At 52.0% G+C, this 27,567-nt stretch overlaps 12 protein-coding genes across 12 annotated transcripts; 4 read left to right on the top strand and 8 right to left on the bottom strand.

The window, feature by feature from the left end:
• Window positions 1–324: 324 nt before the first annotated feature.
• On the top strand, window positions 325–1,968 carry RHO25_005557 (uncharacterized protein; the record flags this gene model as incomplete). The annotated part of the gene is made up of 1 exon (XM_023596448.2): window positions 325–1,968. One exon carries the CDS (start codon window positions 325–327, stop codon window positions 1,966–1,968), a length of 1,644 nt encoding a protein of 547 aa, XP_023457367.1.
• Window positions 1,969–3,074: 1,106 nt separating this feature from the next.
• Window positions 3,075–4,268, top strand: RHO25_005556 (uncharacterized protein; the record flags this gene model as incomplete). Its single annotated transcript, XM_023596447.1, has 1 exon — window positions 3,075–4,268. The coding sequence occupies one exon, from the start codon at window positions 3,075–3,077 to the stop codon at window positions 4,266–4,268; it is 1,194 nt and encodes a 397-aa protein (XP_023457368.1).
• A 736-nt stretch (window positions 4,269–5,004) lies between these two features.
• Window positions 5,005–7,675, bottom strand: RHO25_005555 (uncharacterized protein; the record flags this gene model as incomplete). Its single annotated transcript, XM_023596446.2, has 3 exons — window positions 5,005–5,519; window positions 6,479–7,550; window positions 7,613–7,675. The coding sequence occupies 3 exons, from the start codon at window positions 7,673–7,675 to the stop codon at window positions 5,005–5,007; spliced, it is 1,650 nt and encodes a 549-aa protein (XP_023457369.2).
• An 800-nt stretch (window positions 7,676–8,475) lies between these two features.
• On the bottom strand, window positions 8,476–9,474 carry RHO25_005554 (uncharacterized protein; the record flags this gene model as incomplete). Its single annotated transcript, XM_023596445.1, has 1 exon — window positions 8,476–9,474. One exon carries the CDS (start codon window positions 9,472–9,474, stop codon window positions 8,476–8,478), a length of 999 nt encoding a protein of 332 aa, XP_023457370.1.
• Window positions 9,475–10,469: 995 nt separating this feature from the next.
• RHO25_005553 (uncharacterized protein) lies at window positions 10,470–11,750 on the bottom strand (the record flags this gene model as incomplete). Its single annotated transcript, XM_023596444.2, has 1 exon — window positions 10,470–11,750. The coding sequence occupies one exon, from the start codon at window positions 11,748–11,750 to the stop codon at window positions 10,470–10,472; it is 1,281 nt and encodes a 426-aa protein (XP_023457371.2).
• Window positions 11,751–12,431: 681 nt separating this feature from the next.
• RHO25_005552 (uncharacterized protein) lies at window positions 12,432–13,331 on the bottom strand (the record flags this gene model as incomplete). The annotated part of the gene is made up of 1 exon (XM_023596443.2): window positions 12,432–13,331. The coding sequence occupies one exon, from the start codon at window positions 13,329–13,331 to the stop codon at window positions 12,432–12,434; it is 900 nt and encodes a 299-aa protein (XP_023457372.1).
• A 644-nt stretch (window positions 13,332–13,975) lies between these two features.
• On the bottom strand, window positions 13,976–14,656 carry RHO25_005551 (uncharacterized protein; the record flags this gene model as incomplete). The annotated part of the gene is made up of 1 exon (XM_023596442.2): window positions 13,976–14,656. One exon carries the CDS (start codon window positions 14,654–14,656, stop codon window positions 13,976–13,978), a length of 681 nt encoding a protein of 226 aa, XP_023456567.2.
• A 240-nt stretch (window positions 14,657–14,896) lies between these two features.
• Window positions 14,897–15,268, bottom strand: RHO25_005550 (uncharacterized protein; the record flags this gene model as incomplete). Its single annotated transcript, XM_065602666.1, has 1 exon — window positions 14,897–15,268. The coding sequence occupies one exon, from the start codon at window positions 15,266–15,268 to the stop codon at window positions 14,897–14,899; it is 372 nt and encodes a 123-aa protein (XP_065458738.1).
• A 1,253-nt stretch (window positions 15,269–16,521) lies between these two features.
• On the bottom strand, window positions 16,522–17,616 carry RHO25_005549 (uncharacterized protein; the record flags this gene model as incomplete). Its single annotated transcript, XM_023596440.2, has 1 exon — window positions 16,522–17,616. One exon carries the CDS (start codon window positions 17,614–17,616, stop codon window positions 16,522–16,524), a length of 1,095 nt encoding a protein of 364 aa, XP_023456563.1.
• A 759-nt stretch (window positions 17,617–18,375) lies between these two features.
• On the top strand, window positions 18,376–20,175 carry RHO25_005548 (uncharacterized protein; the record flags this gene model as incomplete). Its single annotated transcript, XM_023596439.2, has 2 exons — window positions 18,376–18,425; window positions 18,573–20,175. 2 exons carry the CDS (start codon window positions 18,376–18,378, stop codon window positions 20,173–20,175), a joined length of 1,653 nt encoding a protein of 550 aa, XP_023456562.1.
• Window positions 20,176–21,330: 1,155 nt separating this feature from the next.
• Window positions 21,331–24,465, top strand: RHO25_005547 (uncharacterized protein; the record flags this gene model as incomplete). The annotated part of the gene is made up of 1 exon (XM_023596438.2): window positions 21,331–24,465. One exon carries the CDS (start codon window positions 21,331–21,333, stop codon window positions 24,463–24,465), a length of 3,135 nt encoding a protein of 1,044 aa, XP_023456565.1.
• A 108-nt stretch (window positions 24,466–24,573) lies between these two features.
• RHO25_005546 (uncharacterized protein) lies at window positions 24,574–26,935 on the bottom strand (the record flags this gene model as incomplete). The annotated part of the gene is made up of 5 exons (XM_023596437.2): window positions 24,574–24,672; window positions 24,729–24,887; window positions 24,960–25,457; window positions 25,512–26,785; window positions 26,839–26,935. 5 exons carry the CDS (start codon window positions 26,933–26,935, stop codon window positions 24,574–24,576), a joined length of 2,127 nt encoding a protein of 708 aa, XP_023456564.2.
• Window positions 26,936–27,567: the final 632 nt, after the last annotated feature.

Below are 27,567 nucleotides of genomic sequence, written 5' to 3'. Positions count from 1 at the left end.
GGTATTGGGATGCCATCGCTCGATGACAAGACTTCGCAGCGTATCTTCGAGCCAGGCAAAGTACGAGGCTCTGGATCTCTGCGTCACTTGATATTACAGCCCCAACGTTTGTTGTGCTCTTGAATATATGGCGTGCAGCCGCTGCGATTCCTTGAAAACCTGCCATCTACATTGTCCTCCTCCATCACAGCCTCCCGCCCAGAACAGTCCGCCTGCCACTTCGTCTGCCACATCTTCAGAGTCAAACATAACACATAAAAGCAGGCTTCACTACACCAGATCGTCAGTACAATCATTCTATCATCTTGACTGCGCATGCTAACAATGCACAAATATCTGTCATTACCACTGCTACTCTTACTGCCTTGGTCAAACCCAGCAGGAGCAGTACCATTATTTGTTCGCGATGAACCATGGACAGGCAATCAAACATCCTTAGGCAATTCAACACTAGCAGGCAACGAAACACTCACAGGCACCGAGACTTTCAAAAGCAACGAAACAACCACACCTGAAGTCTTGGTCCGCGACTACAACACACTCAACGCAACCACTTGGAACGGACAAGAAGTCCCACGATTTCTTCTGGGCGGCAATGTCAGGACCGTAGGACAGTATGCTAACGGCACGACATATGTCATCGAAACCCCTTCCAGGAATAACAACACCGGCAACACGACTTTAACAAGCGGGACTGGACGTCTGATACCTTTTCCACCTCCGAGACTGCTGGCATCGGCGAACAGCACACGCACGAACAGGACACAACTTCCAGCAGATGCTGATGAGCTATCGAAGGCAGCAGCAAATGGAGTGCTGACTCTCAGCATCGTAAACAAGTGGCCAAGCGAGAACTTACTCGTCTACGTCTCCGGTCTGGACACCAAAGGTGCTCTCGTTATGCTTGGCCAGGACGGCAAATGGATGAACCCGACCACCAGTTCAGCAACGCCTGAGCCGGTGAAGGGGTCCATTGCCATTCCTCTAGGCAAGCCCAATTCAACATTGACACTGACGCTTCCCGGCTACATTGAGAGCTCCCGAGTCTGGATTGTTGACGGCAAATTGGACTTTTTCGTCGTCGCGACACCCAACGGACCAGGTCTCGTCGAGCCAGCCGCAGTCAATGCCGCCGACCCGAACTCTCAGAGGAACTACGCCTTCGCAGAGCTTTCTTGGGCAGCAGCGTACGGCCTCTACGCCGATATCACCGCAGTCGACTTCGTCGGCCTACCCCTCGGCATCGAACTCGAAGAAGCCAACAACGCCAAACGCTCCATCCTCGGCACTCCCTCCAACGCAGCCGACCACCTCTGCGACGTTCTCAAGACACAAGCTAGCAAGGACAAACAACCCTGGGATCAACTCTGCTACCGCGACTCCAAAAACAAACTCGTCCGCGTTCTTGCCCCATCAAACCTCATCTCCCAGAAGCCAGACGCATTCAAAGGCTACTACGACCGCTACGTCGAAAATGCCTGGACCAAATACGCAAACGAAGACCTCATCATCGAAACCCAAACCGATGCCGGAAAAGTCCCTTGCCGCGTCAAAGATAATCTCCTCCAATGCAAAGGCGACAACCGCCCCTACGCCAAACCCACCGCATCGGATATCATGGGCTGCAACACCGGTCCCTTTGGAATTCAATCCGGCGACAACGGTGTCCATCTCGCTGTCGTCCCACGATTATGCGCCGCTTTCCATCGAAGCACACTGTTCCTCAAGGGTGGGAACGTGCAACCTGGACTAAGTCCGAAGGATTATTACAGGACGCCTAAAAGTGGACCGAATTCGAACAATCCGCCGAAGAATTATTATTCGAAATTTGTGCATGAGATTGAACATGAGGGACGGGGGTACGCTTTTGCTTATGATGATGTTACGCTCAAGGGCGAGTGGGATCAGAGTGGGTTGGTTGCTAGTCCGCAGCCGAGGTTGTTGAGGATTATTGTTGGGGGAACGTAATATGAAGCTTAAAGGATGCAAGTGATGATGGTGTTGAGTTCTGATTGTAATGAGTTCATGATTTTTATGATGTTGATGAGATTAATGATTGGGATGGTACATAGGGAACAGGTTTCTGGGTTGATTGCATTGGTACAGGAGGTTTTGGTCTGAGGCATGGGATACATTTATAGAATGAATATGGATGAACTTTGATCGATTCATATCCCAGGCCATCATCGCCACAGCTTGTCGTGCACACACACAGCTAGTGATCGCGATCAATCAGGTAAGTTCAATCTGTTGGTCAATCGTGTTCAACCGCAATCGGATAACACATTCTAATTGGTTGCAACCATTTGCCCAAGGGGATAAACAGTCGCAATAATAGAATAGGATTGATTGAAAGGAGGCTTAGCAACCTCGTTGAGTATATAGTTTGATAATAAATGCCTGCAATATCGATTTAAATGGCCTCTAGCTTCTTAGTAGCCGCGGAGGTGTCCGTACGGTGTCCGTAAGGTATATAGATTGATGCCTCCGCGGCTCTCGACCATATAACTAGGTATCCGCAGGCTCTGCCTCATCTTTCCGCCGTCTCCAATGAATATCGCTGATCAAAACCCAGGCTTTTCACATTCTTTTTGCCTGTGGGGAACCTTGATTTTGATTCATTTTCTTGGTTGCACCACCCTTGGTTGCAACCACTGGCCTTGGCAATCTGTCCGGAGCCTCTGATTGATTGCAACTGGTTGATAGCGATCACTGCACACAGCTGCACCTATAGACGGCTCGTTGTGTGTGGATTCTCAGTGGCGGCTGTTTCGCTTTATTGTCTTTTGTACGTTCGGTACCATGACTTTGTGCTCGCACCAGCCCTTTGTCCCGTTTCATTCTACTGAGACTGTGCCATTATCCTCGTCCTCAGAGTTGTTCTGTTTACACAATGCTCGCTTGGGTACATTAAAGCTTCGATGAGCACGCATCAACGTGAGACTCTTCCAAAAACAATCTACTGCATCGAAACGAGACTGATTCCAAAACAACCTACCGCAGTACACTCACGACCAACAACGAATTCACCCGCCAGCTGCTGGACAGCCGGCACAAGAACTCAAACCGTCAAGATGGACTCTTTCCCCAGCAACATCTTCACCGTGCTTCCGTTTCACGACCACAACGCCGTCATCAAGCCCAGCCGACCTCGTGGAGATGCTGATCACATTGAAAAGCATCGTGCCGCCATTGCCAACAAAGACGCAAAGACAACAATCCAGAGTCTACCAGCAGAGCTGATGCTCGGGATCGTATCCCATCTTCCACCGCGAGAAATTCAACGCTGTCGCGGCGTGTCTTCATCTTTCCGTGGTGTGATCGACGACAACCAGAAATCTCTCCTCAAAGCCGCTCCAGCGCAATGTCAAGCCATAGTGGACGCGCAATACTACAATGGTACTCCACAAGAACCAAGCTTTTGCAAGTTCCTCTTCTGGTACCTATCCAAGCGCGGCATCTGGAAAGACCCCAAGTACATTCGCCGCAGCACAAAGAGATGCCTTTTCCAATGGCTCGTCAACTGGGCCCCTGAAATCGGGGCTGCAATCAAATACTTCCCAGAAAGCGAACGCCCGGCTAACCAACTGAACGTCACCTGGAAAGAATACCCCGATGCTTTGATCAACATTCTGCAAACCATCGCTGAAGCACTCGTCCAGACTTATATCGACACTCGTATCTGGGAGCTGTCTACACATGACTTTTACTCGCCAAAATTGTGCGATGTCAGCACGGTCAAGAAGTTCATGGAGATTGTCGATTGTGCGGATCCGTATCTTGTCGGATCGGAGTTCGATCTTACAGCTACGCTTGCGAAATTTGGACTCCCATTGAGCAGAGAAGAACTTCGTCAAAACTACCTCGATATCAAAGCCCGTAAGGAACCGGCCTTACCCGCGTTTCCTCCTTCTTTGGCTGCAAGAGACAGTGAGAACAGCAACGGCTTTCTGACCAATTTGGTCACAAAAGAAAAGGACGGCAATGAGCTTCTCCACATTCCAGAAGTTGTGAACAAGCGCCATGCGTTTCCGAAATTGTACCTCACGAGTTTGGAGTTCCACCCTGGTGCCTGGAAACTCGGACATTTCGTTTTCAAGGAACTTCGCGCGTTTCTGGACGTACATTTGCCGTATGTCCGTGATGATTTGGCGTATCGCGTTCGATCGACTTGGGCTTTTGATTTGCTTTGGGAGGCTAAGAAACGGGGGAGGGTTTTGACTGAGTGGGAAAAGGCTGCTGTTTTGGAGGAGTTGTATGTTTGTTAGAGGGGAAGGGTTTTGTTGCGACTATTATGCAGAAAGGTTGCTTGATGGGTCCTGCTGGGTAGCAGGATAGAAAATAGAAATTCGATTTTCCAAAACCTAGAGTGAATTATCCTTTCAAATAACTGCAGCGTGCTTTTCACGCTAATCCAGGGAGTCTTGTCTATCGAGGCGAAAAGGGTTAAGATTTAGAGTCGCGATGAAGAAACGATAAGTGGCAGTGTTAGGTGAATTTGCACTATTCGTCTATAGGTTTATGGCTGCTTCTTCGTCGATGCGGCTCAGAGGCTCGTCGAAGGGGCTGACGATAACCGTAGGACCAGCGCCGATAATGAAGTTCCCTACAATAGCTCTACATCCATGGATAACACGTGTTGGATGCTGCGCACTCGGGTAGCTTTGGTTTCTCTGTCTGTCTAGATGATGGAGGCCCGGTCTGCCCCCCGAAGATGGGAGATATCTATTGCATGAGAACTGTGAAAACAGTAGAATTAGGGAGAACGATGGAAAAGAATAAGTGAGTACTTTCCGGTTTCGAGAGACACAGGTGTATGAGGCAACTTTGATATTCTTACAAGATGGCAGATGCGTCTCCAGATTCGTACATGGCGACGGGGTCAAACAATTTTTTCCCGTCTTCTATGCTGGGTTTCTCATCGATACTTCGCAGCACTGTCGCCCATTGCCTGTCTAACACGCGTAAAGGCTAAAGATCTGCCTTCTTAGGGATTTCTTCACCCTACCCAAAGAAAGTAATCTCATGCCCCTCACCCAAATCGCGTCCGTCCCTGAACCATCTTGTGGCGTCGGCTCTCATCATATCGTGGCATTCCGGAAGGTTGAAGAACTGCCGCAACTGCTCTGCCATCGGACCCAGAGGACGTTCTGTTGTAGAGAGGAGGTCAGCGAGCTCTCGGTTCGCCGACAGATGGTTGAAGCCGTAAGCCCTGGCCTTATGCCGCCAGATGAATGTGTAACGAATGTCGTGCACCAGGAGGTCGTCGAAGAAGTCTGGAGGTACTGGGACCGGAAAGGGGTCTTCGTCCATATCGGCAAAAGACTCGTTGAGCTCCCACGACAATCGGGCATGTGCACGGACGGTTCCGTGCAGGACAGCACCGCTAATAGTTATAGGCCCTCGGTCGGCGGGGATGATTGCTCTAATATCGTCGTCGGTCATACCGGCGAAGATTAGATCATCTTCACGGATTGCGGCGATATTTTCGTTAGAGAACTCGTCAAATTCGACGAACCCTGTTCGTGCAATTTCAGCAATTATGTCGTCGAGATTTGCCTGGGGGACTGGAGGAGGTTCTTGGTACAACCTTGCTCTACAGCCGGGACAGGAGTTATTGTGTTGCAACCAGGGCAGAATGCAGTCTTAGCAATAAGTGTGGCGACATCTGGTGGGCATCTGCACTGGCGTCTGAATGTCCAAATAACAGATATCGCATGTCAGGGGTTTCAGATCCGCAAGAAAGTCCGCTTTGGTCGGGAGAGCCATGGTCTTTGTTGTGGTTGTGTTTGGAGATTGGATGCTGTCTGATGCAGCTGATGTGGTGAATGGCCCGTTAGATGCTGTTGAGTTATCGAGGTTTGTGATGGTCCTGTTGGTTTGTGGGTAGCTCAATTTTTTGATCTGGGGCATCTCCGACAGAAGGTGAAGGCGATACTTATAGACTAGTAGCACTGGTAGGTAGAAACAGTTGCTCAATACCACTATTGTCTGTACACAAAGCAATAGTGAATACAAGAGCATTTACGGGCCGATCTGTCGAGAACGAAGAGGGGAACCAGTATCGTAGCGTTGAACATACATCGGGTTTGTGTTCGGCTGGAAATACCGCGTATGAATATCAGAAACGAGAGTTGATTACGTTCGAACACGAGTGTATTGCTGGCTCCTTGTCTGAGAGTAGCGAGTGTACTATGAAGTGCGCAAAGTGAGTGATCCTGACGATCGATCAACGCCCCCTCAGCGAAAGTTGGCTGGCTCATCGCTGCCATTTCGGCGGCCCGTAAATTCCAGCTGTATCCGTTACTCCGTCGCATGCCCTTCAATATTGGCCATAGAACAGTGCGCCAAGCTCATCTCTCCGAGAAAGACATGGTGCCATTGATTTGCTCAATTCATAGCGCTCAGCGCCTGTCCTGGCCATGCTATATCAACATGATCGGCTGATCACGGCGCATCCAGTCAGAGTAAGTCTGACATTCATCTCCCTCTCGTGCCTCTTGGACCACCTTGTTTGTCAAATCGACATTGTTGACTGCATTGAAAAACGTCTTCACAGCATCCGTGAATGGCTGCAAAGCATGTGGCACGTCATCCGTGGGCCGGCCATCAGGTAGAATGACGCCAAAGAGCTTGAATGATCGCGTCACTTGACACCACTTGAAGCTGTAGCCAGCGTCGAGCTGTGAGAGCTGGTCCATGAAGTCTGGTTCGTCTGGAATTGCGAACGGGAGGTGGCGAGGTGCTTCGACGAATAAGAAGAACCTGTTCAGCCGAGCCATCGAGTCGATCTCGTAACCTAGCTGTCTGTGCATGACTTGGCCCGGAAGAATAACATCTGGGATATAGACGTCGCAAAATGGGGAAGCAGGCGGCTCAGGCGCGTGGGTCATCTTGACCTGAGACGCCTCTGCTCTGTCAGGGTCGAGAGCGAGTCTTGCGAATCCTTTGCCAGGAAAGCGGATGCCGAACTCCTCATGCTCGCTCATTGCCGCGTGATTGGCTACTGTGACCAATTGATTCGTGAATGTTTCGTTATCCACTGCATTGAAGAAGTTCCGCAATTGGTCCGAGAGTACGTTCAGAAGATGAACCACAGCTCGAACAGGGAGGTCAAGAGCGATATCTCCGTTGACGGAAAGGTGATCGAAGCCGTAAATCTGTGTCGCGGAACGCCAACTGAAAGTGCAGCGCACGTTGTGGTCCAACAAGCGGTCAACGAAACTTGGAACGTCTGGGATGTACCACAATGGCGACAGAGGGTTCTCGTTGACAAGATGATCGTTTCTCATGCGATGTAAGAGTATGTAGTCACATAGCTCTTTGTGGAGGGTCGCACCGCTGAGTATGATAGGTCCATGATCGATGCTCCGAAGTCCTAAGGTGACCAGCTCATTGTTCTCCTGAACCGCCTGATACAATTCGGTTCTACAGTGCGGGCAGTTGCTTTGGTCTCGAAGCCATCTGTGTATGCATTCGTAGCAAAATATGTGGCGACATTGAGTCTGCGTTGGCTTCGCGGCTTGAGACATTAGCTCGAGGCATATGCCCTACCAAAGGCAGTCAGTGAAAATGTCGAGTATTGGAGATGCCTTCCCGCGACCACACTTACGCATTCGTTCTCGTCCAATGGCCGAAGGTCTGCCAGATATTCTGCCTTAGTCGGAAGCGCCATGTCGTTGATCCCGAGTCGTGAGGGAGAAGGAGTCTGATCTTCTGCGGGTGTCGGCAATGGTGCCGGATGTCAACAATTGAGCTTGAGTGAGCCCACGGGTGCGCTGCAACCTGGTTGAGTGCGGCGTGGCGTCGCGCAGAAGTCGCTGTCAGGCTCGAGCTGCCAATGCTTGCGCTGTAGCGATGCTTATGTTCCTGTCTGAACAAATCCGAGGGAAGAGACGAAGCTGGACGGAAAAGAAGCTGGCGAACGGCAGCTGAAGAGGTAGCCCGCAATGCCTGTGGTGAATGGCGGATGACGAGCGACGGACGGATGAGTGGCAACCGCCGACCCGCCCACCTTTTCCTGAATCTTGCCCTGCGAAGTGGGCTACAGCTAGGAAAGTGCCATAGACCGTACCTGGAGGTTGGATTGCAGCTGAACTTCCCTCGCAGTCGACCAATAGACCGCTGAACATTGGCATAGCTTTGAGACACGATTATGGCGTTGCTTCCGAATGGAGCTATTGCTCAAGTTCCGCCAACACTTCTAAGAGCGTATTCCACGAAGTATCTCAACGAGCAGAGGCCGGACAACGATGCAACGACTTATGTTACTGAGAGCTATCGTAGTCTGAGACAAGTGAACTTATTTTGAGAACGTATCAGATTGCTTTATTCTTGGCTCGACTTCACACCTATCTTCGTAGAGAGGGATTGAGACCGCCTCTGCGAACCAGAGTCTACCGCCCAGCGACCAGCTGCCTGCGCTGGACCGACGCTTGTCAATTTCTAAACTTGTACGCTGCTCATCACCCTACTTTACCACTCCTCGTCGTCCTCCTCATCATCCTCCAGATACAGCCATCTTTTCCATCCGTTGGAGGACTGTATCCATCTGGTCTCCGCAAAGCGCTGAGCAATCTCGAGCATTTCCGCTTCCATGTTAGCTTCGCACAGCCACCACGACTGACCATTGGCATCAGTGACCTTTTTCGTCCAGCCTTTGTAGTCCTCGTCCAACCATCTCTCCCACATTTCCTCCTCTGTCTCGTGAAGGCGCTCTGGCGCGATCTTGTACATCTCTTCGAACTCTTGAGCTATGAAGAGCTGATCCTGCCGCTTTTTCAACTCGAAACTGACGCCGGTAGTTGTGGAAGTCCTTCCTTTGACAAGATTCTTGTTCCAGTTGTGGTCTCTCACTGTCGGGTCATCGAAAACTCTCTCCCCATTCTCATCTACGCGGTTGAATCCCTGGAGTTTCTCCTTGGCAGCAGTAAGAATTGTGTGAGCTTCGCTTTGCTTGCCCTCTTTTCGAAGCTCGTGAGCATGGGCGCCCGCTGCTTTGAACTCGCGCACAAGTTTGGCTCGGATCCAACCTCGCTGAAGCTTTGGTGGTAGCCTGTTGTAAATTACGGCTTCAGCACGGGCAGCTTTCAGCTTCTCTCTCGCGTCAAATATTCTGATCCGGAGGGTTTCGGGGCCTTCATGGATTGCCAGAGGTTCCGGTGTGAGCTCAAGCAGCTCATCGCTGTTGAGTAGAGCTTCTTTGGCTGTCTCGAGCTTTTGAAATAGGCGGACGTGGAGCTCAGATTGACCTGCATCTTGGCACTTGTCCGGATGTAGGATGAGGGCGAGCTTGCGGAAGGCGACGATGATGTCCTTCTCTGTGACGTTAGCTTGGTAATAGAGACCCAGGATCGATAGGGGATCGTCGAAGCCGTCGACTTGAAGCATGGCACGGATGTGCATGGCTGAGTTGGTATCGTAGGGCGACATCTTTGGAAGGGCTCCGCCAGCGGAGATATTGATAGTGCTCATGGTTGCTGGTACAGACAAAGTTTCGAGTTCGGTTCGACGTGACTTTTCGCTCTGTGGGTTTTCGGGTCTTTCGTGCTAGTGAGGTGGTCTTCGAGTAAGTGTCTTAGTTTGGGGAGATTTCGAAAGTAGAAGAGAAGACGGGCACTACTGTTATACTTGCGAGAATTGCCATCAACACAAGTAGATTGACGAATAGCGCTGGGCGACGAGTGAACAAACTTCTTTGACAAGGGTCGCACAATTGCATTGTCCAGCTTTGGGCTTGATCGATATACTAACACAATGAGCTTGCCGTTGCCGCATGGAGAGGCTCCCATCAAGACGACCGTGTAGTGACAACCATTTTGTCCGAACGCGCAAAGTACTCGTAGCTGCCTGACTCGGGCACGGGCAAAATTGTGGTACAGAAACATCTATGCAGCACATCGAATTGAGAATGTCAGGTCACCGAGATTCGCCGGCAAGTGCTTAAGCAAAAAGAACCTGCTCCCGATTGTGGAAGCGAAGGTATCGATTGATGGACAATTGTGTCGTTCTCGGGCATTATGCACCGTGTCGTATCACCCAAACATACCCTACTTCAACTTGGTTGACGGAAGGTATCTTTTATTCTTGAATCTAGCACAGAGGCCTGAGCAAACTGAGATGCCAAATGACCAACGTACTTAGCGGATAGCATTAGGAATCAATACTGTAACAAGCGATAAGCGAAGTGTGACATCGAGAGCCACATGGGTGCAGGAGAATTTGCGATCGACAATGGTCGATGAGGGTAGCTGAACAATTTCTTTGGATTTATTCACCTAAAAAAGAGCGCGCCAGAGCCCGCCTGATCCTTGAGACCTCGCCAGCGATGTCACGGGGCGGCACGTTCGCGCTAGGTGCCGCAGACTGTCATAAATTCCCAGAGTACTTTATCAGAGGTCGGTCAATCACAACAATCTTGTGAACGGGCCAGGCCTGCTAAGAGTCCTTCTTAGACGTTTGCCGAGCCCTTAAACAAACTTCACCTCGTACTCGCCGTCCTCCTGCAAACCACGTCGCATTGCAGTCGCCAACAAGTTTGTCAGAAACTCCCCGCTTGGCTCTTCATCGAACCAGTCTTCCACCTCGTCCGCCCACATCTGCCGCATTGGCCCCGGAAGCGGACCAGCCATCTCGGGGGTCATGCTGCATCCGCGGTAGGCATACTCCATTCTGCTGCAGAACTGCGTGAACTTGTATCGAATGTCATGGAGCGGGATCTGCTCGATGAAACGAGGGAGTTGCAGTGGAGGGTTTGTTTGCAGAGGAATCAACTCTCGCAAGAGGCTGTAGAGAGTAGAGCCGGAGAGAACTATGGGTTCGAGCCGGAAGGGAAAATCACCTTCGTCGAACGCTGATGACTCGTCTTCGCTGTTGGAGTCGACGTCACAGATGCTGTGGAGGCTATCGTCGCTCAGTCGGACCCCGCCCTCGGTCGCGTCGTCGTTATCGTCAGCACGAGTGTCAGGCAGTGCAAGTCGGGCAAGTGTCTGGGCATCGATTCGAACATCGTACTCTCGGCCCCAAATTTCTGGGACTGGTGCTGCGGACCTCGCTCGGTTGACAATGCTGGTTGCTATCGGCCCATTCCTAGGAGTGTTGAAGAAGCTGGACACTTGGTGCGCCAAGATGGTCATAGGATGATTTGAAATGTCCAAGTGCGTGACGGCACGGCCGTAAGTTCTCACAGACATGTGTTCGTAGCGGAACTCTGAAGTTCCACGACGTCGAGAGAACGTATAGCGAGCGTTGCGGGTCAACACTTCCTCACAAAACACTGGTATTGAAACGGTATTGTCAGCGCTAGCCGATCGAATGTAATCGCAGACGTAGTAGTAGACAGCATGACCGTCGAGGATTATGCGGTTGGCATCGGGGTTAGATCTGTCTCGAGGTTCTGGAAAGAGCGTCCCGTTGCCGTCAATCGTGACATACGTGCCTATACCAGGCACATATGTGCCCTCGCCAAGATCCGGAATTGGTCCCGCGATCTCCAAAGGCCTAGCTCTTGGAAGCATTGTGCGAGCGTTGTCGGGGATAAAGTGTCGTGTCCTGCACGATGGGCGAATGTCAATGGGGTCTGTAATCCAGCTTTGTAAGCACTCATAGCAGAGTCTGTGTCCACACATCGTCTGGGCGATCTCAACCATGGGTTCGTGGCAAAACTCGCAGTATTCGCTGTCTTCTGGGTTTTCCAAGCGCAGCCTCTCGAGCGAGGCCGCCAAAGGCGTCAGGTCGCGAAGGAGCGACATCTTTTTTGCTGGATTCGTTGAAATCGTTGTTGCGTTCGAATAGTTCTGTGCTTGTGCTGCAGGACTGGGTTGGACTTTATGATCTGATCAATTTCAGCCTTGGAGGAGAAGTCGGGGCCAAAGATATAGATCTCGCAGAGGCCGTCAGAAGACAAAGCTGAAAGAAGTAAGTGCTGAACACCAGGAAGTTGGACAAAGCTTGAGCACCAAGGCCATGTCTACAGATGGACAAAGGAAGTGCGAATCACATACTTGGTACAATGCCTTTGTCTTAGGCATGTATGGAGAGAGGTGCACTTCCTAGAATATTGTACGAGGGTGTACCGTTCAAGGTCAATCAGCGATTGGTGGCGTGGAGAACTTATTGGGAAAGTGGAAGACTTATTCTGGACATGAATGATACCTTGTAATAGATATCCTGATGCTAAACTACCCATGGAGTGCTGTGATCAGCGTAAGACGGGATCTGAGGCTTGTGAACGAGTGCGAGGAAGCCATTCATTGCTTGGGTTGCCGAAGCTCTTATTCGTCTTCGATGTCGAATAGCCATCAATATGCCGTCTGTCTGGGCCATGCTGCTTGTCGCAAAATTCAGTTCAGGTTCGAACGACTCAGTGGGGTAGCCAATGCGTCGTCATCCCGTTGAGCTGGAGGAGAGCTGGCCTTCTATTCTGTAGGCTGTTAAACCGTAGGTGATGCGGGTCCTAGACCAGGGAAGCGGAAATCAAACTCCTCATTCATACCTTCGGCGCGACGGCGGACTGAGAAAGCAATGGTCGTGATGATACCCTCACACTCCGGAGAGTTGAAATCGCTTCGGGCTTTCTGCGCAAGTATGTTCAGCGGGTGTGCAGGGCTGTTCTGAGCATCCTCGCCCGCGAGCTGTCCACGGACTGAGAGGCGGTCGAACTGGTATGTGAGTCCAGCGTCATGGCATGAGAAGCTGCAGCGAGCATTATAGTCCAGCATTTCTTGAACAAAGGCTGGTAGTTCCGGCAACGGTTCCGGGTCGATTGGTATCTCTGCGAGGACACACCACTCGTTGAATTCATGAAGCATTCGGATTTCGTCGATGAGCCTGTCCCAAAGGTAGTCGGCCTCGAGGATGACGGGAGGATACGCATCACCTTCGGCAGCAGTGCGCTCGGCTCCATGCTCACTGGCCTGCGGGACATTGCTTTGGATGCTGTGTGCTTCAAGAGAGCGTTCAAGATCCAGATGATGGTGCCCGACACGATCTTCACCGAACTCCAGGAGGGCCATTGCTTCTTCAATCACCTCTATCGTCCCCATGGCCTCAATGGGAAAATCGACAAAGTCTTCAGCGCCCGAACCCGGCTCATACAGCTCTTTGCGGCATGTAGGGCAGCTAGAGTGCTCCTGATTCCAGCTGAGCAAGCAATCATAGCAGAATTTGTGTTCACAACCCGTCTCCACAATTTGAGTCGACGGTTCGTCTTCGTATGGCACCCTGCATATCGGACACTCAGCGTCTTCTCCGTCGTCCACATTCGGTGGCTGGAATGGGAGGGCTAATGGCACGAGACCTCGAAGGTACTCGGCTCTCGTAGGAAGCGACATTTTTCGAGTCTGCGAATGATTGTCGCAGCGACTTGGATAGGTTTTTGCAGTGCAATTCTTGTTGAAAGCTGGAGCGTTTCATGCACGGGTGTTGTGTCTTTCGCTGCAAGAGAAGGGGAAGCCAAAGTAATAAGCGCTGCACGACAGTCACAATCTGAAGCAGAGAAAGTGAATGTCCGACATCCGGTCAGCACGTTCAAACGACATGCTTCAGTGAACAAAGCCATGGTCAACATGCAGCATGACACGTGATGCCATTGTTTCAGGTGAATATAGACAGAGACTGTTGTTATATAATCTTGAGAGTGAGGGTCTAGGTCCGAGACTGAATTAGCAATCTGTGATACAAAAATCTACTTGATTGGGGCGTGTCTTACACAGCAGAAGAATTGAGACCAGTTATGAATTCATTCGTGAACTGCGTCTACTTGTAAAGATTATACCCTTTACAGGATGGCGCCGGAGCTCGTGCCACGGGAGTCCCGAGAAGCAGCGTGTTCGGATCAGATTCGAAGGCCCAGCTTGGTTCAGTAGAAATGAAATCTTGGTGTCTATGGCGCAGTCGATTGACGGTGGGGATCCTCAAGGATGGAGCGTGTTGACGAAGAACGGCGACGACCTTGGGCGCGTAGAGCGATTCCAGCTCATCTCATGCGCTCAATCTCGTTGGTCGACACAAAACCGTCTTGCCAGCCGGAGATTCGATGGCCTGTGAAGTCATCCCCAACATCCTCGCCCGTCTGCTTTGCCAGCCCGCAAATTCTCGTCGTGAACGCCTCGTTCCCTGAAGCGTTGAAGAAAACCCAGAGTTTCTGGGCGAACAGCTCCAGAGCCTGCCGGGAAGCAGCCGCAGAAACACCAACGTGAGCATCGGTGTAGATGCAGTCGAAATTGTAGCCAGGTGTGTAGTAGCAGTCTTCGAAGCAATAGAAGGCGTCGTAGGCTCGGAACTTCTCGATCAAGGCCGGTATCTCCGAGTCCAGAAGAGTGGGCATGTTCTCCGGGTAGTGTTCGGTGCGTACGAAGGTGGTCAGATCGCGAGGCGTTTGGACACATTCCTTGAGAAGTCTGTGGAGGGCTGTGCCGTGGATTACAACATCTGCAAGGATCGGCGGCTCTGCATCACCAACGAATTCGATCGGTGTTGCTTCGTTCTCAGCGGTCCCGTCTTCGCTCGTGATTTCTGCAGAGTCTTCTCCGGTGAATCGAACCTGGAAGTCTTCGTCCAAAACCTGGTGTTCACGCCAGGCTCTCAAGATCACACTTGTTGTCGGGCGTCCATGTCTCAAGAGATTGAAGAAGGCCCGCAATTGTCGTGCGAACATGTTCAAGGGGTGTATCGCGGCATCCAAAGGTAACTCGTCAGCTACGTCTTGGGTCGTGGTCATGTAATCGAAACTATATGCGAGAAATGAACCCTTCCATGAGAACGTATAACGTGCTTGATGCTCCAACAACTGCTCGAAACAGCCCGGTATTTCTGGTACCGGGTAGGGTAAGGCTCGAGTTCCAGCGCGTTCCTGTAGCTCGTTGGCTTCGCGGTTCCATTGGACTTCGCCGATGAGCTAATTGTAGAGGGTAGAGCCTTCGAGGATGATGATAGGAAAGTGGGCTTCCCCAGCATCGTTCGAGTCAGCTTCAGCTTCGTCCCCGTCAAGCGCAATGCCTGCCATTGCCGCAAGCTCATCGAAAATCTCATCGGTGAAATCCTCAGTATCTGCTTCGTCCGGCTCTGGCTCATATAGCTCTTTGCGACATGTCGGGCAAGTATTAGCGGTCTGCACCCAAGCCACAATGCAATCGTGGCAGAAAGTGTGCCGACATTCCGCCAATTGTGTCGGCTCTTGCATCGGCTCCTCTTTACAGATCGAGCAGAATGAACTCTTGGCTAGAGGCGTAAGGTCCGAGAGGTACTGCTGCTTGGTAGGGAGGTCCATTGTAGGGGTAGATTTTGGGTTCGAATTGCAGGTGAGTCTGTCGTGCAGATGTTGTGAATGTTGTCCAAGTGTCGTGTGTTTGGTCTTCGGGTTTCTGAAGTTCAGCACAGTGTGAGAAGTGGAAGTGGAAGATATAAGCTTCGCACACTCGCCGGTAGTCATGCTTAAAGTCACTGTCGGGAAGGTGGTGAATGCGAACGTCAATCACTTCATCGTGTGAATGAGGGTCCGATACAGGGCTCCTAGCACGATTTTCTGTGCTCGCAGTGCATAGTTCGAGTGGCATAGTGTTGGCGAACGTTGTGTATAGTGTAGAATTGTCCTGCTCAGTATCAATGTAGGTTGCAGGAGCTGTTTGCAACGATGATCAGATTCAAAGTGAGTCCTCCCTCAGCCCGTGCATCATGCTGTATAAACATTCGTGCACAGCTCCTCTGTCGCTGTTGGATAGAAGGGAACATCCAATGCTGAAGCGCCAAAGTGAGCTGTTGATGAACGCGTGTCGAGATGCCGCATCAGCTGCCTCAGAAGACTGGTCTGAGCACCATGATACTCACGAGCGACAGCTAATGGCTCGAAATATTGGACATCGCGGTGTTGATCCAAACGCGAGTGGACAACATTCCTGACCTTATGCTCGCCTCTCTGATCTTGGTTCAGTAACCCCATGTTCATAACACAGAGATTCTGGAGTCTGAGGTTTGAAGTACCACGCTGCCTGCACAGACTCGTTCTTGTCTTCGCTTGGTGATGAAGACTCGCCTGCTCGGCGAAAGAGAGCCAAGGGCGAAAATTGCTGCCAAGAAGCTAATAACAGTTTTGTGAAATACCGCGAATGAACGGACCCAAGTGTGGATATCGGACCAGGGATGCAGAAAATAGAACATCAGTTCCTCACTCTTGTAGTGTCCAGCTCAAAAATTCCAGTAGGCTGGCATTTTGGTGGTGCTCATCTCCACTGAGGGCCCAGATCGAAATCGAGGTGAACGTAAAAGTGGACAATCAGCGACCTCTTACTACATGTTCATGGTAAGGAGCGCCACTTGTGCGACGTCGGACAAGTCGTCCGGTCAGCCTTGTAGCCGAGACAGCAATCTTACTTCCGCGTTGGCACAGGCAGTGATGCCATCCGTTTGCAACATGCAGCTTTCCGTCATCCGTTCCTGGCATAAGAAATGAATGCATGGCGGGCAGATCATAACAATGATGAGCGTTCATAGCAACCAAAAATCGTCCGCCTGAGGGTGCAGGTCTCAAGCAGTTCGTTTCCGATACTCAGCCAGCCGGTCCAGCACATTGACATTGTTCCACAGCTCCGCTTGGTCGTCCGTAGCAGACGACAGGATGGGCATTCCGACCTGCTCGATTGTGAAACTTGCAGCAACGCTGCCCCACCGTGCAGCTTCAACAACATCAAAACCTGTTCGCACCAGACCGACGGCGAGACCGCCGAGAAAGCCATTGCCACCTCCCGTTGGATCGATGACACGGCTCGAATCAGAATGGTAAGCAGGTAACCATCGTTTCTGAGACGACGTGAGCACGAAGCAGCCTTCCGCTCCAGCTCGAACCACAACGGCACCTTGCTTCTGCGGGCCGATGCCTGAGTCTAGCAATCGTTGGGCATGTTCTTCGATGACATCTTTTAACGGCTGGTCAGGGTGCGTGTAGGAGAAGATCGCAGCGAGCTCTTCATGATTAGGGCTGATTAAATCGACGTGGTGGAGGGCTTCAAGCGTGTTCTGCAGTTCTTCTGGGGTGCAGAGATCGGGCACTGGTTCCCATATGAAGATTGGTCTTGACTGTGATACGAATGATTCCGATGTGATGTTGTTCGAAGGGGTGGACTTGGCATCCGCCATAGTTCCGGGTTCCTTGTGCTTTGCAAGAATTCCTTTGACCTGGTCAATAGCCCGGAGCGGACTGCAGATCAGATGAAAGGACTTCGCTGCAGCGAGGGTATCGGTAAGGTCATCCGCAGTGAGCCGCTTCTTCTCAGTCAGGTACTTGAAGGCCCGGTGTTGGTTACCCGAATATCCATTCCAGCCGCGTGTGGTCGGCGCTGGCCTTGGTCTGATGACGACGCCGGTATCCCACGACGTGACAATGTTGGTCAGTTCATCGGGGAAGTCTGTACCAGCATCGACGATCCATCCCACCGAACGTGATTTGGGCGGCGGTGAGAAGAGGCGTGCACCAATTGCGCTGTAAGTACCCGCTCCGCCGATGACATTCAGTTTCGGGTCTTGGTCCGTACCCTGGGGAGGATAAATGTCGTCGATGATGAACATGCCGAGAGTGCAGAAGTCGGTACCCAGAGCCGATGCAATTTTTCCAGAGCCCCCCATGTTTGCAGAGAAATCACAACCAATGTGCTGCTGTGGAGATGTCTCGGCCGTGTGCTGAGCTTTGGCGGACTTAAGATTGATCAGTAAAGCTGGTCTGATATTGTGTTTACCGGGGTTGTGCAACGCTGATTGACTGCGACATGCATGGACATTGAAGGGTACAAGTATCCCGGGTATCTCTTAAGAGAGCAGCATGTGAAGTTGCTCCTCATGCGTTGGTTCTGGCCATGGCTGAAGGTATATAGTTCCAATGTGTGCTCGTCAACTTGGCTTTCCTTTAATTCTTCTCTGGGCGGATTGTCCACTGCTGCCACATCCTCTGACCAGCGAACGCGTCAAGTTGTACACAGCGGCCTTTGAGTGAGATATCTGGTTGATATTGACTTTTTCCCAGACTGCTGCAGAAGATAAGAAGATGATGTAGTAGCGGACTTCGGAATCCGGCTCGGGAGCATTGGGACTAGCAGGGAGGATCGGCACGTGGCCTGTGCCTTTCCACAAAGGCGCGTTCCACGCTGAGACCGGGGACGGCGAGACGTCGACGCTCCTTCTGGAACATTGTTGGCAAAGTTACTTCGCATCTGCCTTGCGCGCACCGCTCCTCCTCTGCAGACCACCGCCGACCTCCGCCACTCCGCCCCGCCGCCGCGACTCCACTCCGCCCCTGGCAAGCGTGTGGACTGCACCTGCCCGCACTTGGGTAGGAGATCCTTGTCCTCCAGCGTTTCTCTGGTTGGCTACCAGCAGCCAGCAGTCACCATGGCAGCTCCGGCACATGGGATGCACAACCTGACCACGCTGATCAAACGGTATGCCTCACTCATCACCCTCACCTCGACCCCCAAGTGAAGCATGTCGGCCGCTATGGACGGCAAGGCAAAGAGTCGCTACGGCTCGGCTACCAGCCCCGTCTCCATTGTCCCATCTGACAACCCGCTGAACTTGCTTCTCCGCAGGCTGGAGGCCGCAACCTCGCGCCTAGAAGATATTGCTTCGTCCGCACAAATACCCTACGACAACGACTTTCCCCAACAAAATGTCGCCCGCGATGGCCCAACTGCCGCGGGCACCAAGCCTTCCTCCAGCGCTCCTGAGCTCCCCATCGTCACTCCATCCTCCTCGCAGCAGACTGTCAAGGCAGCAGAGCCTCTTCCGCCCCGCATCAGCGACATGGACGAGCTGATCAGCAGCGAGGTGAATGCATTTCTAGAGGCAGCTAAAGGGCTGGATCCTTTGGTTGAAGAGCAGGCAGCAGCAGTCGCAAAGGGCTTTGCTGATCAGAGGAGATTCTTGTTGGTGACCACCAAGGCGAAGCGGCCGGATCCGCAATCGCAGACCTTCATGGACCTGCTCAAAGACCTTCAGCAAGATCTGGGCACGGCAGGAGACATCAAGGATAGCAATCGTGGTTCGCCTATGAAAGAGCACCTGGCCATGATCGCAGAAGGCATCAGCACATTGCAGTGGCTCGTCATGGATGGCAAGCCGGCAGATGTCGTCGCTGAGATGATTGGAGGCGCTCAGATGTACGGCAACAGGATTCTCAAGACACACAAGGAGGGAGATCAGGCACATGTGACGTTTGTGCGCTCATACTATGCGCTGCTGAATGCGCTCAAGGAGTACATCAAAAAGCACTACCCCACAGGTGTGACATGGAATGCTGCAGGTATCGATCCAGCACAGGCGATGCGCGAGGTCGATGAGCGACCAACAACGAATGGCACCGCTGCTCCTCCTGCTCCAGGAGGCGGACCAGCCCCTCCGCCGCCTCCACCCCCTCTGCCAAACTTCGACAATGTGCATCCTCCGCCTCCGCCGCCAGGAGGTGCGCCCGCGCCCGCAAAGAGTGGTGGAGATATGGGCGCAGTGTTTGAGCAGCTGAACCGAGGCGAGTCGGTGACAGCAGGTCTGAAGAAGGTGGACCGAAGCCAGATGACACACAAGAACCCATCATTACGCGCAAGCTCTGCTGTGCCTGGCGAGGTCGCTCGGGCTAAGAGCCCTGGTCCTGAGATCAAGCCCAAGCCGGGCTCCTTGCGACAGAACAGCACTTCCTCCGCCAAGGCCGCACCGAAGCAAGGCAAGAAAGAACTGGACGGGAACAAGTGGTTGGTCGAGAACTTCGACTCTCCATCTGCGCCGATCGAGATCGAAGTCAGCATGACCCAGTCCATTCTGATTAGCAAGTGCAAAAACGCCACCATCATCTTGAAGGGCAAGGCAAATGCCGTGTCTATCGACAATTGCCCACGATTGCAAATTCTGGCCGACACGCTCGTCTCCTCCGTGGACGTAATCAAGTGTCCCAACTTTGCTCTCCAGATCACCAACACGGTTCCTACAATCCAACTTGATCAGGTCGACGGCGCGAGCATCTACCTTGGTGCGGAGAGCTTGGCGACAGAGGTGTACACCAGCAAGTGCAGCTCTGTCAACGTTGTTCTGCCGCCTAAGGGAGACGAGGACGATAGCACCGAGGCTCCTCTGCCCGAGCAGATTCGCAGTTATGTCAAGGATGGGAAATTGGTCAGTGAGATCGTCGAGCATGCGGGGTAGATTTGGATTGGAAGCATTCGTGATGTGTTGTTATAGATATATAGATGCTTGCGGTTGCGGAATTGTGGGTGCTGTTCCTGTAAGATGAGACGGTCTAGGATAGGCGTCGCCATATCATGTACTCGTACGTACGGTGGAAGTGTATTCGAAGAAATTGAGATGGATTGTGATCCTCGCCTCTAATTCTCTGGTCTACATGAAGTGGTTGTCTCGTCAGCTCAATGTCAGTTCCTTCGAATTCGTTCTGTGATTCTCAGAGGTGGGAGAAGTATTGTAGCTCTCCGACATGGTGGCGTATACCAATGTCAACGTGGAAGTGAGCGACTCGGCTCTTAGGTGACCGTGTAAATAGCTGAGAGCGGGCTTGGCTCCGGCGCGAAGTGAAGCAACCTCGAGCTGTGCGCCAAAAAAGTTCACGACATCATACACCCCAGCAACTATCTACTTCGTGGCCTGCTGAAGCAAGCATCGTCCCGTACATGATTTTCTTATCATATTCGACCTGAGACCGTCACATTGGCTTCCACATCGCACCCGCTCCGGCGAATTACGAGTTTGACGACTTCACGATTCGCATCTGCTTCGCCGTACTCCCCGCGCTACTACGCTCGATACAATCCTCCCCGTCCGCATAAAACTTCTCAAACCCACCGAACCGCACTCGATCCAGAAGTTGCTCAGGCACGTTCAAAGGTTGTCTCGGCGCTGAATGACCCTTTAGCTGGTCACACCTCGACTCACAAAACTCCACTCGATCCAGAAGTCGCTCAAGCACGACCAGCGGTTGTTTCAGCACTGAACGAGCTCCTTACGGGTCACATACCGCCCCCGAAGCGGAACACACACGCACCCGCACCCGCACAGACTACACGTGATGAGACTCTTGTAACCGAATTCGAGCCCAAATACCGAAGCTTCGACCCCGACGACACACCCACCGGTCGCTGGCGAAAGAGGCATTCGCTAGGCGCGAGAACAAACGCCTCAGATCATGACAGACAGGAGTCAGAAAGCACAAGTGGCAGAATCAAACTTGGAAGAGTCGTACCAGAAGCTGTCATAGTCTTTCGCTCTCATCATAAAGAGAACTTGAAAGCGCCAACGCGAATTGGACACTCGATTCTTGCCAGATCGGATTGGGTCCGGGCCAACAGAATGGGGAAATCACATGTACAGATTCTCACTACGCCCACGGCTGATACGCCAGGCACCACGCTGCTTCTGCACTTCGACAATAAGCGCTACCTGATTGGGAGCCTTGCGGAAGGAACACAGAGAGCATGTGTACAGATGGGCGCGAGGTTGATCAAGGTCTCGGAATGTTTCCTCACTGGAAGGACGGAGTGGACGAATACTGGAGGCATGATTGGTATGATTTTGACCTTGGCAGACTCGTTGTCGTCGAGTGCTCAGTATACGCTGGAGGAGTCGCTGAGGAAACTTCGATCGAAGGCTGAACAGATAAAAGCTGCGGAGGGCGAAGATAAGTTGGCAGAGCTTGAGGCTGAAGCGCAGGCGAAGAAGGATCTGGGAGGCTCATTGACGATTTTTGGCCCACCTAACCTTAATCACACGCTTGCCACTGCCAGGCGATTCGTGTTTCGGAAAGGTATGCCGATCAATATTCACGAGATCCGGGACAATGGTCTTCCGCAGCAGGATGGGAAAGAGGCTGAGTGGCAGCCGTTCTGGGCAGATGACAATGTCAAGGTCTGGTCCATGTCGATATCACCCAGCTCGGAGGCGAACAAAAGCCGGTCGTCGTCCATCAGCCCTCTTAAGCGAAGCTTTGATGAGATGCGTGCAGGAGAAGATGGAAACATGGTGCAAATTACTGGAGACCTGACACAAGAGGATCGCGACTATCTTACTGTCAAGGCAGTTGTGGGAGACATGTTCAACTCGTCATGGCGACTCGATACACTCTATGAAACTCCTCTTGCTCAAGTCAAACTTCCTGCGACAATTTTCGTTCGTGATCCCGAGACGAACAAGATCAAGAAGTATACTGGACCACTACCTGGAGACAAAGAGAACCCACTTCCGAATCCCGAGTTGAAGGTCCTGGTTCGGAAGCCTTGGCCGGGTGCTCTCATCAACAACTTGCCAGATGTGAAGCCTGCCAAGCAAGCAATCAGCTACATCTTCCGCAACCACATGCAGCGTGGCAAGTTTCATCCTGAGCGTGCCATTGCGAGAGGCGTCAAGCCTGGGCATAACTTCAGTAAGCTCGCGCAGGGAGAAGAGGTTCAGAATGATAAAGGGGAGTGGGTGAAGCCGGAAGAGGTCATGGATCCGCCTCGAGTGGGTGGTGGTGTTGCTGTCATTGATCTGCCTGGTCCTGAGTATATCGACAATCTCATCGCACGACCAGAGTGGCGAGAGCAAAAAGTTATGGAGGGTGTAGGAGCAGTGATGTGGATGTGCGGGAAGGATGTGGCCAGCGATGAGAGATTACATGCTTTCATGAACGAGTTCTCGGATCTGGAGCATATTGTGTCCTCCGCAGACTACTGCCCGAACCATATTGCAATGGAAGGGGTCGCAGGTACTACAGCAAGGCTGAAAAGAGTCGACCCTGACCGGTACAGAGTGCCTGTTCATGACGTGGAGGGCGATGCTCCGCAGCAATATGGTGGTAATGCTGATTTTGCCGAAACAAGGAAGATTCGACCACTCCCGGAGAAAGCACATATCGCCGTACGTGGGCAGAGGCTACAGCTGATACCCTCGGTCGAGTTTAAGCCTGAGGAGGCCTTAACTCCTTTGAACGTTGAAGAGGCTGCCGCGGAGGTACCAGAAGAGGTGATGCAAGAGGCCAGAAAAGCTCAGGAGGCTGCGAAGAACCCTGGCGCTGATGCTCTGGAATGGATGAAGACGTTACCTTCGGGAGCAGACAAAGCGGAGGTCATCACGCTTGGAACTGGGTCAGCGCTGCCATCGAAGTACCGTAACGTGTCATCAACACTTGTCCTAGTGCCTGGCTGGGGTAATATAATGTTTGATGCTGGAGAGAACACTCTGGGTCAACTGAAGCGCGTCTTTGATGCCGCAGAACTGAAGCAAGTTCTGCGTGATCTCCGACTGCTGGTAATCAGTCATATGCACGCGGATCATCAACTTGGAACGACCAGCGTCATCAAAGCATGGTACCAAGAAATGCACAACAGCAAACCTGGAGAGCGCGTATCTCAAACCGATAGCTGGGAAGACATTCTTGCCCCTCGCGACCGGCTGGCAGTCATTTCGGAGGCCGCTATGCAGCAATGGCTATATGAATACAGTCAATTGGAAGACTACGGCTACTCTCGCATCGCACCTCTATCCCTCAAGACTGGGGATCCGCAAAAGCGTTGGCCCAGCAGATTGTCCTGGTTCCTTCCGCCTGTTCAATTGAGCAATCTGAGCACAGCAGATTATCAGGATAAACTCGAAGCTCACACCGTTCCTGCAGAAGCTTTGCAGTTGAGCGAGCTTGAGGCTGTTGCGGTGAAGCATTGTCATGGCGCGAGAGCTGTGAGTGTCACACTTCCATCTGGTTTCAAGGTCTCGTACTCGGGCGATTGTCGACCCAGCGAAGGTTTCGCTCGCATCGGAAAGGGTAGCACGGTCTGCATCCACGAAGCTACTTTCGACGACGAATTGCAAGGTGACGCGGAAGCGAAGAATCACAGCACAACTTCTGAAGCTCTGGATATCGCGCAGAAAATGAACGCAAGAGCTTGCATTTTGACGCATTTCAGTCAACGATACCAGAAATTCCCAATTCTGGAGCGAGTGGAAGCGAGTACAGCTGATGGAGACGTGATGGACACGAACACCGCTGCAGACGCCCTCGCGGACGAAGTAGTCAACGACCCCGAAGACGAAATGGCTTCCGGACCTCTTGAAGACGCCGCAGCTACATTTCCCGATCAAACCACTGCCGAAGGCGACACAGGAAAACAATACGACCTCCCTCGCGTTAGGAAGGTTCATGGCGATGATGGCTCGCTTGTGGATGAAAAACCTAAAGCTGTCAAGTTTAAGTTGCAGTCGGACATGAAGGTTGCGGTTGCGTTTGATTATATGCGGATCAAGGTGGGGGATGTTTGGCAGATGGAGAACTTTACGCCGGCGTTTTTGAAGTTGTTGGAGGTGGAGGAGAATAAGAAGGAGGAGGGTGGGGATGGTGGTGGGGCGAATGGTGGTGCTGATGGTGGTGGGAAGGCGGGGAAAAAGAAGGCGAAGGGAAATGGACAGCAGGGGAATAAAGGGAAAGGAAAGGGCGAGAAGACGAGGAGGAATTGAGTGGATGATCGCCAACTCTGCTTGTCGTAAATCCCTGGTCGTAGAAGATCCTGGATCGAAAAATTCTTCTCCAAAATTGCCATTCTTCTTGCAAGTCGCCTTGGGCTTTCAATTGCGTCCTCTTGGCTCGGTGTCTCGCTCCGACTTGATAGACTCGGGACATACTTCGGTCATGAGGCCCAAGTCTGTGAAACCAAGAGTCGGGTGCTAGAATGGATTGTCAGCGAGCGCATTATTAGCTGTGAGAAGTATTGTGCAAATACCTGAGTTGCAAAGAGCCCCGTGATGACAGTATGATCCACCATTGGAAGCTTTGTGAATTTGATTTCCGGTCTCCAGCTCGGTTCATCTTCCTCTCCTGACTCATTCTCCTCTTCATCTCGGGGCACGAACGAGAATCTACGACCCAATGTAGTCTTGATCTGCGGAGGGAAGGGGTTAGCATACACAGGAGTCTCAGGCCGCAAGGATGCTGTGCACAAATCGGAACATACTTGCAGAGCCCACAACACATCTGGGTCTACCTCTTGGTCCTCATCATGATCCCAAGGTGGCCCAAAACTAACCGAGATAGATTCAATGCGCTCGCCCGCTCTGCCATCGATTGAACATCGCTCCCATTCATCCGTTGTGGTGTCTTCATGTCGGCCCAGGCAGTGCCGAAGCGCGATTGGGGCACCGTCGGCATATTCAAACTCGATGTGGTTGATACTTTGCCGTCTGCGTACCCAGACAGCGGTCAAGTACTTGAGATGTTTGCCCTCTGGTCCGCCAAAATGGCCCCAGTAGATGGGTCGAAATCCCAATGGTAGACGAGCATGCCGCGGGAGGAGATGCAAGTCAGGTGGTGGCGGGCCCGGATACCATGTTGCACTTCTACGAAGGTCGACGATGCCTCTCTTGTTCCGGGGGTCTACAATGCGTTTATTGTCAAGAAGCAGGTTATTAGAGTCCCGAGCATTGACAACTTGAAATCTAGTAATTTTGAATGCCTGGGCACTCTTGTCAGCGAAACGGCTATAAATACAGAACAAGAGCAATCTCACGTCAAAACCGATGCGTAGTTGTAGGAGAGGATCGATGCTGGCAAGTCGGTGTGTAATTGGGACGTCCGTCGGATCTCCGAGCCAAGGAGACTTCCAGCCCGACTTAAGTAGAATACGAATTGCATGTAGTCCCCTGGAGCCTATAGCTACCAAAAAGCCGGTGACTTCCGAGTCGATTGTACATGACAATTGTTCTGGGAACATATATCCCGTGCAGATTGACGATCCATCTTTCGTGGTGAGCTGGAATCCGGATATATACTTGTCCCCACCTGTATCAGCTAGCGAGACGGCCAGGCGGACGACTTCTTTAGGCCATGCCATCCTTCGATATGTGGTGGTATAGCAGCCTCTGGAACTTGCCGTGGGAGATGTGGGCAATAGCCCTACACATTGCTGGGTTTCAATCGACGATGAAATGCCAAGTGGTGGATTACTGGTGGGTGGAGTGATGCGTGTGTCGATCAGTGGGACGATCGTCCTTACGATGGACCAGATACGCGCTCTGTTGAATAAGGAATTCTTCATTTGGTTGGCAGTCGCTTTCCACAAGGCTCTGAGGCAATACTTGTTCTTAAACCCGAGAACTTCGAAGAAGAAGCCGCGATCGTTTCCAGACCAGTATCGTGATACCCAGAATCGTTTGCTCTCGAACATTGGCAGGAAACTTCGCACAGCGCTCTGTAGGTTGAGCATTTCTTGCGTATTTAGTAGCACGGCGATCATTTCTCGCAGCTCGAACGGGAGTTGGGCGAAGCAGTCCGATACAAGTGCATCTTCTGTTGGGCCCTTTGGAGGGTCGTTCACGACAGCCTTAGACAGCGGCACGAGATCAATACTCCACGGGTCAGCTTGGACATACTGCTGAGCCGGGAATTGTGGCACTTCGCTCAAGTCTGCAGCTCGGTACTTCTCCTCCCAAGGAAAGCTAAATTGATCATCTCTCTTGATGAGACCCCCATAGCAGTGGTCCCATGTCAGTCCACGGCACTCCGCGGAATACGGCACCGAGCGACAGAGCTCGAACAAGCGGTCAATATCCAGTTCCTGGTCAACATATCTTGCAAGCAACTCGAAGCAGACATCGTGAAGTAGATAGCCGTGAGCACGCAGGTCTGGCTCTTGGCTCATAACTGGGATGGTCACAATCATGTCTCCAAGTTCGGGGTTGCGCCACGTTTCCTCTGGGTCGATTGGAGCGGTGTATAGAGCAAGATTGGCATGCAAATGGACGCCGACGCCGGTGAATCCAGGTTTCTTCATACAGGAATAGACTGGGGACGTCAGCAAAATACTTCTTGGGAGACTGGCTGGGGCTGTATGATACTGGTCCGGAATTCATTCAGCCATGTCACAACATTCTCGTCTTCAGCTGCATCAACGAAGAGGCCGCAAATGACGCATCTGAATCCGTGCCCGTCCATAGCTTCTGCGAAATGCGCCTCCGGCCGTGATCGTGTTCGGGTTCCGGGTGTTGTTTCGCGAAGTTCGTGTTGCGATGCTGTTTCTTCACTATGGATGCGAAGTAGTGCCGTTCCTCAGGTCCAGGCTACGTTGATGGCCAGATCACACATCAGGTTGAGTCGGAAGAGGCTCGGCAGTGCGATATTGCTGTATCGTCCTTGGAAAGAGATACGCTTGACTACAAAGACACGCTTCGACGCGTCGCGTTCACGTTGCCCCTCGGATGCGGAGAGAGGGTTCGGGGAAGAACTTGGCAAAGAAAGGACATCCTTGCGACCCATGGAGCGCCGAAGTCATTTGTGCTTGACGACAGCGAGAATTGAAGACTTTGTTGGACAAGTCAGTGCAATGGGCCATGTAGCACAACTTTGAAAAGTTGGAGGAGGATGCACACTCGCTTCGCAGAAGCCCACGGGTGGGAACCTGAGGCACAAAAACGCCCGAAGGAAGGAAGCTGTCACTTCTTGATATCGCATAATAACCTTTCCGTATGTTCTCTTCTTGGGTTTTTCCTAGAAGCTGATGTAGCACGTGTCATCTATGCCAACTCGGAGCGGCGAGTCTTCCCCGGACACCATCATCATTGCACTTC

The sequence above is a fragment of the Cercospora beticola genome, chromosome 3 (genome assembly GCF_033473495.1).
Source record: "Cercospora beticola chromosome 3, complete sequence".
NCBI classification, from domain to species: Eukaryota; Fungi; Ascomycota; class Dothideomycetes; order Mycosphaerellales; family Mycosphaerellaceae; genus Cercospora; species Cercospora beticola.
Note: the sequence above shows the minus strand (reverse complement) of the source record. Positions and strands in the feature narration are given on the sequence as shown.